At 41.4% G+C, this 15913-nt stretch overlaps 3 protein-coding genes across 3 annotated transcripts; 2 read left to right on the forward strand and 1 right to left on the reverse strand.

Moving 5' to 3' along the window:
* Positions 1 to 8: 8 nt before the first annotated feature.
* On the forward strand, positions 9 to 5770 carry ugdh (UDP-glucose 6-dehydrogenase). Its single transcript, XM_083909053.1, has 12 exons — positions 9 to 186; positions 1628 to 1789; positions 2206 to 2307; positions 2409 to 2609; positions 2682 to 2879; positions 3810 to 3957; positions 4046 to 4140; positions 4220 to 4350; positions 4481 to 4620; positions 4702 to 4793; positions 5376 to 5486; positions 5641 to 5770. Exons 2-12 carry the CDS (start codon positions 1628 to 1630, stop codon positions 5731 to 5733), a joined length of 1473 nt encoding a protein of 490 aa, XP_083765179.1. The 5' UTR covers positions 9 to 186; the 3' UTR covers positions 5734 to 5770.
* lias (lipoic acid synthetase) lies at positions 5766 to 11656 on the reverse strand. The gene is made up of 11 exons (XM_083909054.1): positions 11521 to 11656; positions 10521 to 10699; positions 10001 to 10094; positions 9622 to 9702; positions 9370 to 9526; positions 8876 to 8933; positions 8647 to 8775; positions 7859 to 8004; positions 7707 to 7777; positions 7502 to 7613; positions 5766 to 6714 (listed from the first exon to the last, which is right to left on the reverse strand). Exons 1-11 carry the CDS (start codon positions 11602 to 11604, stop codon positions 6653 to 6655), a joined length of 1173 nt encoding a protein of 390 aa, XP_083765180.1. The 5' UTR covers positions 11605 to 11656; the 3' UTR covers positions 5766 to 6652.
* Positions 11657 to 12007: 351 nt separating this feature from the next.
* On the forward strand, positions 12008 to 15791 carry rpl9 (ribosomal protein L9). Its single transcript, XM_083909281.1, has 8 exons — positions 12008 to 12076; positions 12615 to 12661; positions 13209 to 13324; positions 13583 to 13678; positions 13800 to 13932; positions 14703 to 14783; positions 15196 to 15323; positions 15629 to 15791. The coding sequence occupies exons 2-7, from the start codon at positions 12616 to 12618 to the stop codon at positions 15300 to 15302; spliced, it is 579 nt and encodes a 192-aa protein (XP_083765407.1). The 5' UTR covers positions 12008 to 12076; position 12615; the 3' UTR covers positions 15303 to 15323; positions 15629 to 15791.
* Positions 15792 to 15913: the final 122 nt, after the last annotated feature.

A 15913-nucleotide genomic window follows, 5' to 3' on the forward strand; every position in this document is an offset into this window, starting at 1 on the left:
GTTGTGGGAGTAGTCAGCGGTTGGCTCATCTTGGATTACACAGATTTGTAAGCTGAGTGAAAACAGCCCCAGCTCCGGACTCAGCGTTCGACTCGGCGAGGAACAAGGAGCGACTTCATCCTGCGTTTCCCCCCCTTCACTCACTCACTCTCTCACGGCTACGGACCGACTGTCGAGTTGGCAAAGGTAATGTAACGGAGGCTAAACACGGCTACACAGGCGACCATTCATCTCTGTACCGTGTGGAGTTATTTCAACTCGACCAGAGATAAAAAAAAAATATATCTGTGTTAAAAACAAAGTACCGTTTAGTCGCTGAGTAATGCTCGCGTGTAGCGGCGGTGTTATTAGCTGTGTTCTTCCGCTAATGTTAAGATGCTGAAAAGCGAACGGGACACAGAGACGTGTCTTCATCCTTCAGACGTGGCCGAGCTGCTGGGAAAGAAATACTCTTTTATCCTCCACCAACACCCGAGGAACACTCACCTTTTTCCGCTGGAGCTGTGTTTAGAGCTTTATTTATATAAACCTGTTACAACTGCTATAGTTAAACTGTGATTTTTATAGACGTTCCTCTTATTGCAGCTTAATAAAAACTTCAAAATAGTGCAGCAACAATTCATTTATTCATGATTAAATTTAATTCATGAATGAATTTTAGTTTGTGGACTAAACAGTTGTTATTGTGGAGTTGAGGGGAGAAAAAATATAATTCTTTTTTTTTTTTTACCACTTTCTGACATTTTCTGGACCATGCAACTTTAAAAACAACTGGCAGATTAATCAATAATTTCACAAGAAAGAACTTTATATGCAGACCTACTTGACCTTTGGACAGAGCTGAAGATTAGATGCATTATCACTAATCACAAACAGTACAGCACATGGATAAGAATAATACAATCTGTTAATATGGTAATTAGCCAGATTTCAGCAGTCGTACATAGTCATAAATGAAAAGTTAATGATCACAACAAATATTTTTTATTAATTATCAAACTGTAACAAGCAAAAAAACAAAACAAATTGTGTATATTTGATAAATGGATTAACCCAAAATCAGCTATTGAAATCAATTGTAGGGATTAATTTCTCCCATCAAACTTTTAATTTAAAGGTGCATTATGTAATAAATCTAAAGCAACTGGCCATAAAATCCTCCTAATATGTCACAGAGACTCAGGAATAAAAAAAAAAAAACATTTTGCAGACTGCAAATCATGTTTATGTTTTGACATGTGGCGCCACCTACCGCCATCTACCAATCATTGCAGTCAGTAGAGTCTCAGCTACCGAGTGACCACGGGTTGCCAGTTACGTCAGAAAACGAAACCTAAAAGACCTCGGTATTTTGAATTTGTAGTTACCGTTTTTGGCCACATTCTTACATATGGCACCTTTAATGATCACAAAAAATATTTTTTATTAATTTTCAAACTGTTACAAGCAAAAATAAAACCAAATTGTGTATGTTTGATAAATGGATTAACCCAAAATCAGCTATTGAAATCTATTGTAGGGATTACTTTCTCCTTTGCACAACATTGCACAACTTTTCCTAATTTAAACACTTCTGCATTGTGTGTTTCTAATGTTTGCATTCCCTGTCTTTACTTTACTTGGCCAGATGTTTCAGATAAAAAAGATTTGCTGCATTGGTGCTGGATATGTAGGAGGCCCAACATGCAGCGTGATCGCCCAGATGTGCCCCGAGATCACGGTGACCGTCGTGGACGTCAACGAATCCCGCATCAAAGCCTGGAACTCGGACACGCTGCCCATATATGAGGTTTTTGCATAAATGCTCTTTCTCTACAAAACTGTGTCAGAGTTTACGAGGTTTGTGTGACCGCTCTCTGTAAATCTTTAACAAGGGAGTGGAACGTGTCGTTTCTCCTTACATGTGAGATCTATACATTGTGTGTAAAACAAAGTATGCCAGAAAAAAGCCTGTTCTTCGTACACGGTTACTCAATCGTCATGGGCCCTAAAAGACACATAAATGAGTCCCAGACTTCTTTGTAACTCCTCTGTGTCAACCATGACTATGCAGTATTGCGTCATCGTGAGTAACTAGAGAAAAGGGCAGTTGATGAAAAGTCACTATGAACTTAAGTGTTACATAAGCAGAACCATATGTGTTTGTTTAACCCATTCACTAACACACCCTCTTTGTCTCATTTTTCCCACTTCCCCCAACGTCAGCCTGGTTTGAAAGAGGTGGTTGAATCATGCAGAGGGACAAATTTGTTTTTCTCTACGGACATTGACTCAGCCATTAAGGAAGCGGACCTCGTCTTTATCTCTGTGAGTTCATCTGTTCCCCCCCCGTGACGATATATACAAACACATTTCTGTGGTTTAAATAGCTACAGATAGAAATCATCACGTCATTTCTAACACCACAGGTTAATACTCCCACCAAGACCTATGGGATGGGAAAGGGTCGCGCAGCTGACCTCAAGTTCATCGAGGCGTGTGCTCGGCGAATCGTGGAAGTGTCCGACGGCTACAAGATCGTCACAGAGAAGAGCACAGTCCCGGTGCGAGCTGCTGAAAGTATTCGCCGTATCTTTGATGCCAACACCAAACCCAGCCTTAACCTACAGGTCGGTACAACGCGACGCCTCACGTACTGTATGTCGCTGAATGTTTTCTGAAGCCGCGTTTTGCTGCTTTAGGTGTTGTCCAATCCAGAGTTCCTCGCGGAAGGAACTGCCGTGCGGGATCTGAAGGAGCCTGACCGCGTCTTGATAGGCGGTGATGAAACACCCGAAGGTCAAAAAGCAATCAAAGAGCTGTGTGCCGTCTATGAACACTGGGTTCCCAAAGAAAGAGTCATCAAAACCAACACATGGTCGTCTGAGCTTTCCAAACTGGTGAGTGTTGGAGCTCTCAATTTGTCCGTGTGCTTACATGCATGTTAAAAGTCCAATTTTAGTCGACTAAGACGATAATTTGGTTGTCTTAACGTAATGCAAGCACGTTAATCCGACCAAAATCGAGTCTTAGTCGGACTAAGACGATAATTTGTTTTTCTTAATGTCATGTAAACGCGTTAATCCGACTAAAATCGAGTGTTAGTCGGACTAAGACGATAATTTGGTTTTCTTAATGTCACGTAAACACGTTAATCAGACTAAAATCGAGTCTTAGTCAGACTGAGACGATAATGTGTTTGTCTTTATGTCATGCAAACATGTTAAGCCGACCGAAACCAAGTCTTAGTCAGACTAAGACGGTAGTTTGTTTCTTAATGTCACGTAAACATGTTAATCCAATTAAAATGGAGCCTTAGTTGGACTAAAACGATCATTTGGTTGTCTTAATGTCATGCAAACACGTTAAGTCGACCAAAATCAAGTCTTAGTCAGACTAAGACGATAGTTTGTTTTCTTAATGTCATGCAAACACGTTAATCCGACTAAAATCGAGTATTAGTCAGACTATGGCGATAATTAGTTCTTTTAATGTCATGTTAATCCGACTAAAATCGGGTGTTAGTCTGACTAAGACGATAATTTGCTTTTCTTAATGTCATGTAAACGTCTTGATCTGACTTAAATATTTTTATATTCAAAGAATCTCTTTGCTGATAAAATATTTTTTTTGAAAAATGCTCACTGGAATTTCTCAAATACCAAGATAATGAATTAAGATTGTGTAATCCTAACAACAGTCCAAAACTATAGATAAAGATTAGGCATTCAGTTCACTGTCAGAAATTATCATAAGATACATATTTGGAAATTAACATTAATTTAAATAAAACATTTTTTGAACAATATCTTTTAATTTCTTTTTTATAGGCAGCCAATGCATTCCTGGCACAGCGAATCAGCAGCATCAACAGCATCAGTGCTCTGTGTGAGGCCACTGGAGCTGACGTGGAGGAGGTCGCCAAAGCCATCGGCATGGACCAGAGAATAGGCAGCAAGTTTCTCAAGGCCAGCGTCGGTAAGAGAACAGATATAATTATAAAGAAGCGTCTTCTGTGAGGATATAAACTGTTGTCGCTCACCTAACATTGTAACACTGTGTCCAGGTTTTGGTGGAAGCTGTTTCCAGAAGGATGTTCTTAATCTGGTGTATCTGTGTGAGGCCCTGAACCTGCCTGAGGTGGCCACTTACTGGCAGCAGGTTAGAATAACCAAGCCTTTACATTTCTCTTGTGAATCCTCTGTGTTCTTGAGGTCACCGTGTTGTGTTTTTCCCTCAGGTGATCGACATGAACGAGTACCAGAGGCGGCGGTTTGCCTGCAGGATTATCGACTGCCTCTTCAACACCGTCACTGGCAAAAAGATCGCGCTGCTCGGCTTTTCCTTCAAAAAGGACACGGGTGACACCAGGTGAGTCCCTTTTCACCGGTGTTTGTTTTCTCACACCCTGGCAGAGCATAATTAAAAACCTGTCATTGTTTGCTTGAAAAGTTGTCATGTAACACCTTGTGTGCACACATGCATTATTGTTTATTTCCAGAGAGTCGTCCAGTATCTACATCTCTAAATATCTGCTGGACGAAGGAGCCAAGCTGTTCATCTACGACCCAAAAGTCCAGAAAGAACAAATCATTTATGACCTCTCACAGCCCAACATCTCAGAGGAAAACCCGGAAAGAGGTCGGTGTGTGTGTGTGTGTGTGTTAAAATCTGAAATTTGAAATCTGACTTCGCTTCTAACTTTTGAATTGACCTTTCCAGTGAAGGAGCTGGTGACTGTAACCACAGACCCATATGACGCCTGCCAGAGCGCACATGCACTGGTCATCTGCACTGAATGGGACATGTTTAAGGTCAGGATAAACACATTAATCCGACTAAAAACGAGTCTTAGTCAGACTATGACGATAATTAGTTTTTTTAATGTCGCGTAAACGCGTTAATCCGACTAAAATCCAGTGTTAGTCGGACAAAGACGACAATTGGGTTTTCTTAATGTCGTGTTAAACCGACCAAAATCAAATCTTAGTCAGACTAAGACGATAAGTTTTTTTAAATGTCACGTAAACACGTTAATCCAACTAAAATTAGAGTCTTAGTCAGACTAAGATGATCATTTGTTTTTCTTAATGTCACATAAACACGCTAATCCGACTAAAATCATGTAAATGCGTTAATCCGACTAAAATCAAGTCTTAGTCGGACTAAGATGATAATTTTGGTTGTCTAAAGGTCATGCAAACACGTTAAGCCGACCAAAATCAAGTCTGAGTCAGACTATGACAATAATTTGCTTTTCTTAATGTCACGTAATGTGTTAGTCCGACTAAAATAGAGTCTTGGTCGGACTAAGACTGCTAAAACTGCCCCACCTACTTTAAGAAAATCTTGTGTCTTTGACTTTCAAACCAACCCCTTTTAATTCCACTATACAGGAACTGGATTATGAGAAGATCTTTAAGAAGATGCTGAAGCCAGCTTTTCTATTTGATGGTCGCAGAGTGCTGGACCATCTCCATCCTCAGCTCCAGAGCATTGGATTCCAGGTGAACAGACATAAAACACACCATCCATCCATTCATCTTCTACTGCTTTATCAGAGTCAAGACGAGGCGAGCTGGCACTTTAGGTGGAAAAAGGGCCTTTAGAGTGTCCAATTTGCCCAAGTCAGCTGAAACAAACGTATTTTCCTCTGTGCAGATCGAGACCATCGGAAAGAAGGTGTCGCCAGCGAGGATCCCCTACAGCGCGACGGGTGCCATCGAACCTCCCGTCAAGAAAACCAAAGTTTAAACACACACACACACACACGTCAGTTTACACACATGCTAATCAAAAAGCTAAACAATGTGACTAACTGCAAACCTTGGATAAAATCATTCCAAACACAAACATTCATCTCATGTGAACAGCGTTTATAAATCAAACATTTCATCACTTTCAAAGAAACACTATTAAGACGATCTTCTTATGGCATTTACTGTATTATGGAATTTTTATACTATTTTTTTAAAAACACATTTGTATAAATCATTTTATCAGTATGTATCAGCGACTGTTGGGGGGGCCAATGCAATAAAATGTGAGGTGTGTTCTTAATTTGTGCCAGTGTGTGTATATTCCTAAGCGGGGAAGTTTTAACTCTTTAATTAATTAAATAAACAATACATTTACATGTCTGTCGTCCAGTTGTGAAATTGAAATGAGCACAAACTGATGTTTTTGTTCATCTTTAGACAAAAAAACAACTTTAAAAATACACATTTTAAAGGTAATCCTTGGCAGACAGACTTTGTCTTTGTACATCTGCTTTAGAAAGGAGAAAAAACAACATTTGCTTAATTAAATCATCATTCCTGAAGATACTGAAGTCCTCGTAAACAGAGGTCGATGTCAAAGGTCAGTGGTCCTGAACCCCCTGAGGTGAGGGAGCTGACGGTGGACGTGATTTACATGCAGACGTGGATAATTAAAGCTGTTAAACCACTCGTATTCCCCCCCCGTCAGATTGATGTGGACCCTTTACACGTCTACAGGCTTCTTTACTGCTCTTTGTTCTCTTTGATCTGTTCTTTAAACTCTACTCTGGATTGTCCCAGGTGTTTATCGAAGAACAATGAGTGCACAAGTTGTTAAGAAAAAAGGCTTCCTGTGTCGCGGGGTCACATCAGTAAATCGCTGTACTGCAAAAGCTGTGGATTAGCTGCTTATATCATTCCGACTCAGTGACTTCTGCTTTTCTTTCCTTCAGAAGTTTCTTCAGGAAGAACTCGCCTGTAAAAAAAATAAAAATACTCCTTTTAAAATAATAAATATTAGCGTATTGAAATTGCCGAACCTTTATATAGATTATAAAGGGCAAATTAGTCGTATCCCACCTCAGTTTGTAGCTCCTAAATCCCTTCTCCCATCATCTTGATTCATTTCATACATTTCATCAGTTTTCCTGGTTGTGGTGCAGCAGGTTTTAGCCACTTCCTCTCTCAACAGGAAGTGGCTAAAACCTTTCATAACAGCTTGAATATCTCTGGATTATCCACAATTACTTTCCCCTCCCTCATTTTCAAATGCTCTAGAGAGCATAAACCCAAAGTAAAACACTCACTTGTCTGCAAATATACATATTTATACAATATTTTTTACATTGGTTGACCATTTAGGCCGCTGTAATACTCATTGAGCTAACAATGTCAAATGTACACTACCGTTTAAAGGTTTGGGGTCACCTATACAATGTTTTTTGGTGTTTATTCATCAAAAGAGTTGCAGAATGAATAGAAAATATAGTCAAGACGGTCAGATGCTATGCTAACATCATTGCACAAGGGTTTTCTAATCATCCAATAGCCTTCTGATGCCATTAGCAAACACAATGTAGCATTAGAACACTGGAAATTGGTACTAGAATAGTGGTTTACCACATTAACAATATATAGAGTGTATTTCTGATTCATTTAATGTCATATTCATTGAAAAAAAAGGGCTTATCCTTCAAAAATAAGGACATTTTTAACGCTAGTGGATAGCGCTAGCATGTGTGTGCTATTATGGAGTTTCTCACCTGCTTTGTAAGAGGACCGCACCAGTGGTCCACTGGCCGTGTAAACAAAGCCCAGATCATTGCCAACTTTCTCCCAGTGGGCAAACCTTTCTGGAGTGACGTACTCTTCCACCTGCACACACATCATCATCATCATCATCCTTTTAGTGCTTTTTCCTGCTCACATGGTCGATCACAAATCCCACACAGAGTATGAAGTGTTTACCTTCAGGTGGCGTTTGGTGGGCTGCATGTACTGACCCAGCGTCAGACAGTCCACGTTCGCCTCTCGCAGCTCTGCAACCACAGATCCATCAATCAGTAAATGTCAGATTATTTACAGATTATCATTTAGTGAGCGTTGTGTTAGCCACACACCGGTTAAAGTGTCGAGTATCTGTCGATCAGTCTCCCCCAGTCCCAGCATGATGGATGTCTTGGTGAGCACTGTGGGCGTGACCTTCTTGGCGTGTTTCAGGACACTCAGAGACTGGTCAATGTTTGCTCTGGGGTCGCGCACGTACCTGGTAACAGTGACATAAATGTTCAGAAAAGTTCAAACCTTGAGAGATCCAACCATGTCCAGATCACTCTGAGAAGTGGTCTGACCTCTCCCTAATGTGTCCTGAATGTGTTCTGATCCCAGAACACCACATTCTGAGGTGCTTTGAAGAAGCATGCGGCCGCATTCCTACACCGCGTGAAGTCACTCCGTGCTCGGGAAAAGATTGAATACCAACCTAATGAGCCGACATCGACTTCTTTCTTCTTTATCTTAACAATATTAACTCTGATCGCCACAGTTTTCTGTCAGTAATACTTATTTCCTGTTACAGTAGCACATTCACAGCTTTGATTCACTCAAGCTCCTCCAGATCTGAACAGGGAAAATGTGTTGTTTTCATTAAAGCAACAAACACAAACAGGGAAACAGCTCTTATGCACCACCTGCTGGTAGAAATGTGAACTACTGTTTCCCTGCTGTGCCACCACCATCCACCCCCTTTCCTGGCAGAGCTATGACCAATATGATAACTTTGTATTTATTTTCTTGTTTGATGTTTGAGCTTCATTATGAAGACTTTGATGCTAAAAGGCCGTTTCCACTTTGTAATACTGTAGATTTAAAAGCTCATTGCAGCCTAAATACAGAAACTCTTAAGTACCTCTGCAGCTCACGCACGGTCTCCACGTTATGAGCGTACACGTCCAACCCCGACAGGGCGATTTTCTCCACTGCTGCCAGGTCGCCGCGGAAATCGGGGGTCAGACATTCCACCAGGATCTCGCGGTTTCTGAATGAGGGCAAGAAAAAGAAAAAGGTGCTTAATCGATAATTTCCCCAAATATTGAGATCAAAATATCACATGTGGGAGGGAGATTATTTTTTTTTACCGTTCCTTCAGGTTTGTGACCGTCTTCGCAAAGTGCTCCGCTCCACCGTCGGCGATGTCTGCACAAAAAAAGTAATTTGTAAACATCCTTAAAGGTGCGTTATATAATAAATCTAAATCAACTGGCCATAAAATCCTCCTAATATGTCACAGAGACTCAGGAATAATGTTCATATAACAAACTGAACTCACCAACAACAACAGTACAGCCAAAATATTTGCATTAAAAAAATATTTTGCAGACTGCAAATCATGTTTATGTTTTGAAATCATGTTTTGGCATGTGGCGCCACCTACCGCCGTCTACCAATCATTGCAGTCAGTAGAGTCTCAGCTGCCGAATAACCACGGGTTGCGAGTTAGGTCAAAAACAAAACCTAAAAGACCTCAGTATTTTGAATTTGAATGTAGTAACCTTTTATGGCCACATTCTTACATTTGGCACCTTTAAGTGGATTTATAGGTCAGACACATCGGAGAAGGAGGCGGTTTTACCGTCTCTGTCGACTGAGGTGAGAACCACGTAGTCCAGGCCCCACGCGGCGATGGCCTTGGCTGTGTGGTAAGGCTCGTCTGGGTCCAGAGGTGGAGGTCGACGGGCCGTCTTAATCGAACAGAACCTGCATCCGCGAGTGCACGTGTCTCCCATCAGCTATACACCGAGACATTAGCAGAAGTAATATATGGGGATTAGGGAAAAAAGGGCCTTCCAGACAGATATACAGGGATGATATCAAAGAGACTGACCATGATGGTGGCTGTAGCCGTGGCGTGCTCCCCTCCTCCCCAGCATTCCCCAATGTTTGGACACCTGGCCTCCTCACACACCTGAGGAAACAGACACAGTATGTTGAATTTTGTAAATATAAGAGATGATGCAAATGACAGTCACTGCAGTAAAGAAATGACGGACATTATTATAACGAATGGTATATACATGCATTCAAGACTTTGTCATGCCTTATTGGGTATCAGATTACTAATGTAATGTGGATAAATTGTAAAATACAAGCCTCATGCTTTTGAATTGTTGTAATGCCAAGATAAATATTGCAATTGTTGATAATATTTGAAAGGGAATTAGCCGCGTCGGAGGTAAAATCCATGTAAATCACGTGGCACATACTGTGTGCAGGTTGAGGTCTCTCAGTGTGTTCTTCAGCCTGTTGAAGTTCTTTCCGATGGGAATTTCCGTCTTCAGCCACGGAGGAAGTCGGAGCCTGACGCGACACAAGAGCAGAGCCTGGTCAGCAAAAGTGCAAGAGTCATCTCGCCTCCACATAAGTAGGTGTAAGATGATAGGGAAAAAGCTTCTGCTACTACATCATATGGAACCGAGCAACACATGCACTGTGGTAAGAGTAACTTTTGTGGAAAACAAACAAAAAAAGAGACAATTAATTAAAACTCTTGTGTAAAAGCAAGTCATGGACCTGCAAATCTCCACCAAGGCTGCTCAGTTTTCCCACACTGTCAATGAGCTCCCTTATCTTGCAAGGCTAAAATAGTTGTTATACGGATCATGACTAAAGTCATTCTTTTCCTTGGGGCCATAACTTACATTCCCAGACACTTTAATCAAACATCTGATCTCAACTGTTTTGAGTCATGCCCGCTCACAGATACAAACACTATCTCTCTCTCACCTCTCTCCCTTCTGTCTCTTCAGGTTGCCTCTGTATTCTGTCCATTTGCTTTTATCAGAAAGGTCTCCTGAGATAAAGTCTTGCAGATCGGGTCCGTCGTCGCTCAGCAGCTCCTTCTTCTCAGTGTCAGTGTGGACTGTGGACGATTTGGCCACAGTCGATTGACTGCTGGTGTAAACCTACAGAGGCAGGACTGGTGTTTAGTTTAGTTCATGTACAACAATCTACAATCCAGCTATAGATATATTTAATTCCAGTTTCAGATCATAATGACCAGTCATCATTCAAGTTCGAGATATCTACTGTTCTACTATCTGAAACTTAAAGGCGCCATATGTAAGAATGTGGCCAGAAACGGTTACTACAGACAAAATCAAAAATACCGAGGTCTTTTAGGTTTTGTTTTCTACGTCATTGTAGCTCAATCGTAACTGGCAACCCGTGGTTACTCGGCAACTAAGACTGACTGCAATGATTGTTAGACGGCGGTAGGTGGCGACACCTACTGCCATAAACGTGATTTCAAAACATAAACATGATTTGCAGTCTGCAAAAGATTTTTTTAATGCAAATATATTGTCTGTACTGTTGTTGTTGGTGATTTCAGTTTGTTATATGAACATTATTCCTGAGTCTCTGTGACATATTAGAAGGATTTTATGGCCAGTTGCTTTAGATTTATTACATAATGCACCTTTAATTCAGGACAATGTAGATCTGCAATTTACAGATATACCCATACACATGAACGGTAGTAGTGACGTCATTCTGACTAGTAAACAATGAATTACGGCGTCATCCTGACTAGTAAGAACTAAAATTGCGACCACAACACAGAGTTTTTTACGGTTTAAACAGCATTTACAGTGACCCCAGCAGAGTTACGAAACACACGACTGTGACTTGTACTCTCAGGCCCGTAACAACACAGGCTCCGGCGCCGTCGTTTACCGGTGAACACATCGCCCCCACAAGGTCGAGCGATCGCGGTCGCACTTACGTGTGGGAAGCACCTGGGGCTCAGCCGCAGGTGACGTGTGGAGAATCGGCCCGCGATGCAGCAACTTTGTTGGAGCAACGCCATGACTTTGTTGGACAGGCGACACTGTCATTTAGCAACAGAGCTAGTCTTATCTGTTGCTCTGGTCTGGGGCTGCGTTCACGTGACGAAAGCTGTAAATACATGGAGGTAAACCGGATGGTGGCAGTAATAATTCTCCGCTAAGGATGTTAACTGTTATTACAATCTTACACATAGGGCCTTTATTCGAAACTTTAAAACTGTTTTTACTTTGACAGGTTAAATTAAACTTTTTCCCCCACATAATCATAAAAAATAGATACATTTATTTAGACTGTAATTTTATAATTCACCAGCTGGTGGTGCTCGTGCTCCGGCAGTTACCATCGCCATTAACAAGGAGCAGAAGAAGACCAATGAAAGCGAATGGGATCGGCGATCGTCGATCGTCTCGTCATGCCTGATGACGGCACGTACGTGCTCTACAACAGCGTCGTGACGTACTTCCTTCTTCCTTTCCTCTGCTACCGGCGAGGTGAGAATAGCCGAAAAAATGTCCCCTCGCTTCCATCTAACTCCATCTAAGTCTATTAAACACATTTCGGTGTAGATTTTAAATAATCACGCACAGAAGAGTGTTGTGTGTTACCGCACAGGTTGTATTTAGGCTCGGCTACAGGTTTGTGAGGAGATATATTGTTAGTTTTTTACGGCTGTGTTAAGTTCAGGCCTGACTCTTCCGAGGGCCGCAGCGAGTGAAACGTTATTTGGAACATGTGGTTTTCGTATGATTCTGGTTGTTGCTAACGTTCATTAATTAAGTCGTAGAAGTGTAACTGTTAAGTAAAACGCGCGTGAAACGCGTAGCCCGATGGAAGTAGCGCCACGTTAGCATTATCGCTAGTGCTAGTTTGTAGCTCAGTGTGACTGTATGGAGTTTGACAGTCAACATGCTTTTATTTGGCTGTGTGTGTGGTCTGCAACGTTCTGTACCAGCTTTGAAAAACAATTCACACTAATGTGACAGTGATTCCGGATGCTGTGGTTGACACTGAGTTTGTGTGTTTCCACAGAATGAAGACCATTCTCAGCAGTCAGACTGTCGACATCCCCGACAATGGTAAGTCATTCAAACATTAAAGTTATTCTCTGCAGACTGCAAGGATGCTTCCGTGACCTTTTTTATAATTTAAAATCTGTAAATCATGGGCCTTGTTCAGACTGCCATATATGTTCTGTGCATACCCATGCTGATTCAGTTAAGACAGTTATAAACATACGTGTCTCTTATTTATGTGAATCACATCTGGATCAGCTTGCTATGGACTCCATCAGAATCGTTTGGCTGCTCATATTGATTTTAAAGTTCAACCTTTTAGTCTCAATCGAACAACAGCAGTCAAAACTGGCCTTGGAAACAGTCAAGTAGTTCTCTGTTTTGATGACTTCTTGGGCTGATTTTTCAGAAAGAGAAATGATGCCCCTGTTTTTACAACATGTATTTGAAAGCCACACGACTGATGTCCATACACTCATGATTGTTGTGGCAACCATGTAGATACATTAGTTTGGCGGTTCGAGGAAGGCAAAATCCCGTTTATGTGCAGTCTGAACAAAGCCATGAATATGGACCGTACGCTGACCCTTTGTGTTTTGTTTTCCTGCAGTCGAGGTGAGGTTGAAGGGGCGGACAGTGATGGTCAAGGGGCCCCGAGGCAAACTGACCAGAGAGTTCAACCACATCAACCTGGAGCTCTGCCTGCTGGGCAAGAAACAGAACAAGGTAAGCCCAAGCAAAAAGATGGGTAGCATAACGCAAATCCTCACTCAGTGAATTTTGGTAGTTACTGTAGAGGAGTGTGCATCTGTGTATTAAAACCTACATCCTCAAAATATTAAATCCAAGATGTGATGCGCTAAGACACAAATTGATTACTGGTGATTAACTGAATTGAAACTGTTTGCTGTTAAAGAGCTACCTCATTAGTTATATTAGAACCTGTCCACTTAAGTCATGCCAATCGTCATCTGTCATCCTCAGCTTCGTGTGGATAAATGGTGGGGAAACAGGAAGGAGCTGGCTACAGTCCGCACCATCTGCAGCCACGTCCAGAACATGATCAAGGGAGTCACTTTGGTGAGATTCCAATTACTGACAACAGTCAAACTGAACTATTGTTCATTCCTGATAAAATTGTTGTGCTTTGTGGCTGTAAATCCACATCCTCACCGGTCCTTTCCCTTCTGTTCCACCGCAGGGTTTCAGGTATAAAATGCGATCCGTGTACGCCCATTTCCCCATCAACGTCGTCATCCAGGAGGGCGGCACTCTGGTTGAGATCAGAAACTTCCTGGGAGAGAAGTACATTCGCCGTGTCCAAATGAGATCTGGTGAGTCTAGTCTAGTGACGTGGTTTTGATGAGATCGCATAACGGGCAGAGCTGTTAAGTGTTTTTTTTTAATCACATCTTGAAACACTGTGGGTCATACAGCAGTAAAATATAGTAGTTATGCATCTGCACTGAAAATATTTCATGTTAAATACAACACTGTAATTGATTTACTAGTGGAGTTCTTTGATTAAATGTGAAGTTACTCTTGCTGTTCAGTAATGTGGTGGTTTGAGTGAGTTTGATCCTGATGTAGAAGTATTTTTGTGAACAAAATTTGTTAATCAGCTTCACCTCCTTTAGTATGTGCACTTCTGACCACACTAGTTATTGAAGGTTGGAGGTTCTAGCACAAGAGTGCAGCTATTGCTACGTGGCTCTTTGAGGAACTGCCTTGCCTGTCAAAGCTGTTGTATAATAAGGGTCCACCTCTACTCCACTAGGGAGGGACACCCACATTCACCTTGTTCATATTGGGCAGCTTCTGGTTAAGCATGTCGCTTGTTGGCATTTTAAGGGCTAGTCAGAACAGGGACACGTGTAGATAGTCATAGCCAGCTTGAATCGGACTCTGGTCTGACTGGAAGGAATTCATGCAGCATTAGCTTGACTCCCAATTGCGTTATCTGGGTGTGTTTTATTTTGACTTTGAGAATTTATATCATACTTTGTCAGTGTGTTTACAAGACTTGTTTCAGTCTGGCAATCACAATAGTTTGATTCCCTCTAATGTCAAATAATAAGAATAATTTCTCCCATCGCGCTCTCAGGTGTGGTCTGTTCAACATCGCCTGCCCAGAAGGACGAGCTGGTGCTCGAGGGCAACAACATCGAGCTGGTGTCGAACTCCGGTAAGCACATTTTTCTCGATTAACTCTGAGCTGAATGTCAATGAGAAGAGTGGTCTTCAGTAGTTTGGATATCTGTTTCTGCAGTGATTGATTTCCAAATACAGTAAACCAACATTGTAGGACGTTTAGAATTTCCAAAACGTAAAATCTGAATGAATAAAATCACCACGACACCCTGAACTGCAGAATAAAAAATACAAACTCGAGTAATGTCAGTATATTGCACCTTCATTGTCTACATTTTAAAAGGAATGGCGTTGGTGAACCTTAGCACAGTTTATTTTTACTTTTTCAGTCAGATTTTATTGTAAGGTTAGATTACAAACAAATTTTAAGTGTCACCTTGTTCCTCTTGACTCCACTGCCCTCCACCCTCCTCTGTGACTCATCACCCCCCACTTCTGTGTTACAGCTGCTCTGATCCAGCAGGCCACCACAGTCAAAAACAAGGATATCAGAAAGTTTTTGGATGGTATTTACGTGTCTGAGAAGGGAACCGTACTGGAACCGGAGCATTAAACTGGTCATCTGCAGTCAGAGGTTAGACGACACCCTCTACTTTCTATACTCTGTGTTAAAATGCATTTTTCTCTTCTCTTGTCTGCAGAGGTGTCTGCAAGTTCAACTTTTTGGTTTTACTTGCTCTTACAATCTGATGTAGATTTAATTTCGAATGCAATGTATTTGTGGGCTGTAAACATTTGTATATGCATACTGGGCATGCATCAAAAATCTTGTTCCATTTCTTTCTTTTTTTTGGGCTCTTATGTTTTTTTCCATGTTAAACTACCAAACTGTTTGCGCATGTAAAAATGTTTCACTCATCGCACCCGTTTGTCTTTCAGCGGCCTCGTTCCAACAGGCCACTGCGGTCAGAAAGAAAGACATCAGGAAATTCCTGGACGGCATCTACATTAACGAACAGTCACCTGTGGTGGAGCCAGATACTGAATAAATTAATGTTCACCCTGTTCTCATGACCAATAAACTACCAACTTTTCCAATTAATCTCTGCTTGTTTGTCACCTTTATTTGACAGTGAAGTTCTTTATTGTATACTTTTGCAAGAGGCGTGATGCTAATCATGTGATTAATGTGGATGTTAAGCCTTGAAGCTTGTTGATATTTTA

This window comes from Microchirus variegatus (genome assembly GCF_963457635.1).
Source record: "Microchirus variegatus genome assembly, chromosome: 23".
Lineage (NCBI taxonomy): Eukaryota > Metazoa > Chordata > Actinopteri > Pleuronectiformes > Soleidae > Microchirus > Microchirus variegatus.

Excerpts from the sequence above, each read along its gene's own strand:
- ugdh (XM_083909053.1), top strand. The coding sequence starts at position 1,628 with ATGTTTCAGATAAAAAAGATTTGCTGCATTGGTGCTGGATATGTAGGA. Across the intron at positions 4,141-4,219 it reads TGGCCACTTACTGGCAGCAG|GTGATCGACATGAACGAGTA; the intron begins GTTAGAATAACC and ends TTTTTCCCTCAG. Across the intron at positions 4,621-4,701 it reads AGAGGAAAACCCGGAAAGAG|TGAAGGAGCTGGTGACTGTA; the intron begins GTCGGTGTGTGT and ends TGACCTTTCCAG.
- lias (XM_083909054.1), bottom strand. The coding sequence starts at position 11,604 with ATGGCGTTGCTCCAACAAAGTTGCTGCATCGCGGGCCGATTCTCCACA. Across the intron at positions 7,778-7,858 it reads GATACTCGACACTTTAACCG|AGCTGCGAGAGGCGAACGTG; the intron begins GTGTGTGGCTAA and ends CTGTGGTTGCAG. Across the intron at positions 7,614-7,706 it reads CCACCAAACGCCACCTGAAG|GTGGAAGAGTACGTCACTCC; the intron begins GTAAACACTTCA and ends ATGTGTGTGCAG.
- rpl9 (XM_083909281.1), top strand. The coding sequence starts at position 12,616 with ATGAAGACCATTCTCAGCAGTCAGACTGTCGACATCCCCGACAATG. Across the intron at positions 13,325-13,582 it reads TGGGCAAGAAACAGAACAAG|CTTCGTGTGGATAAATGGTG; the intron begins GTAAGCCCAAGC and ends TGTCATCCTCAG. Across the intron at positions 14,784-15,195 it reads CGAGCTGGTGTCGAACTCCG|CTGCTCTGATCCAGCAGGCC; the intron begins GTAAGCACATTT and ends TCTGTGTTACAG.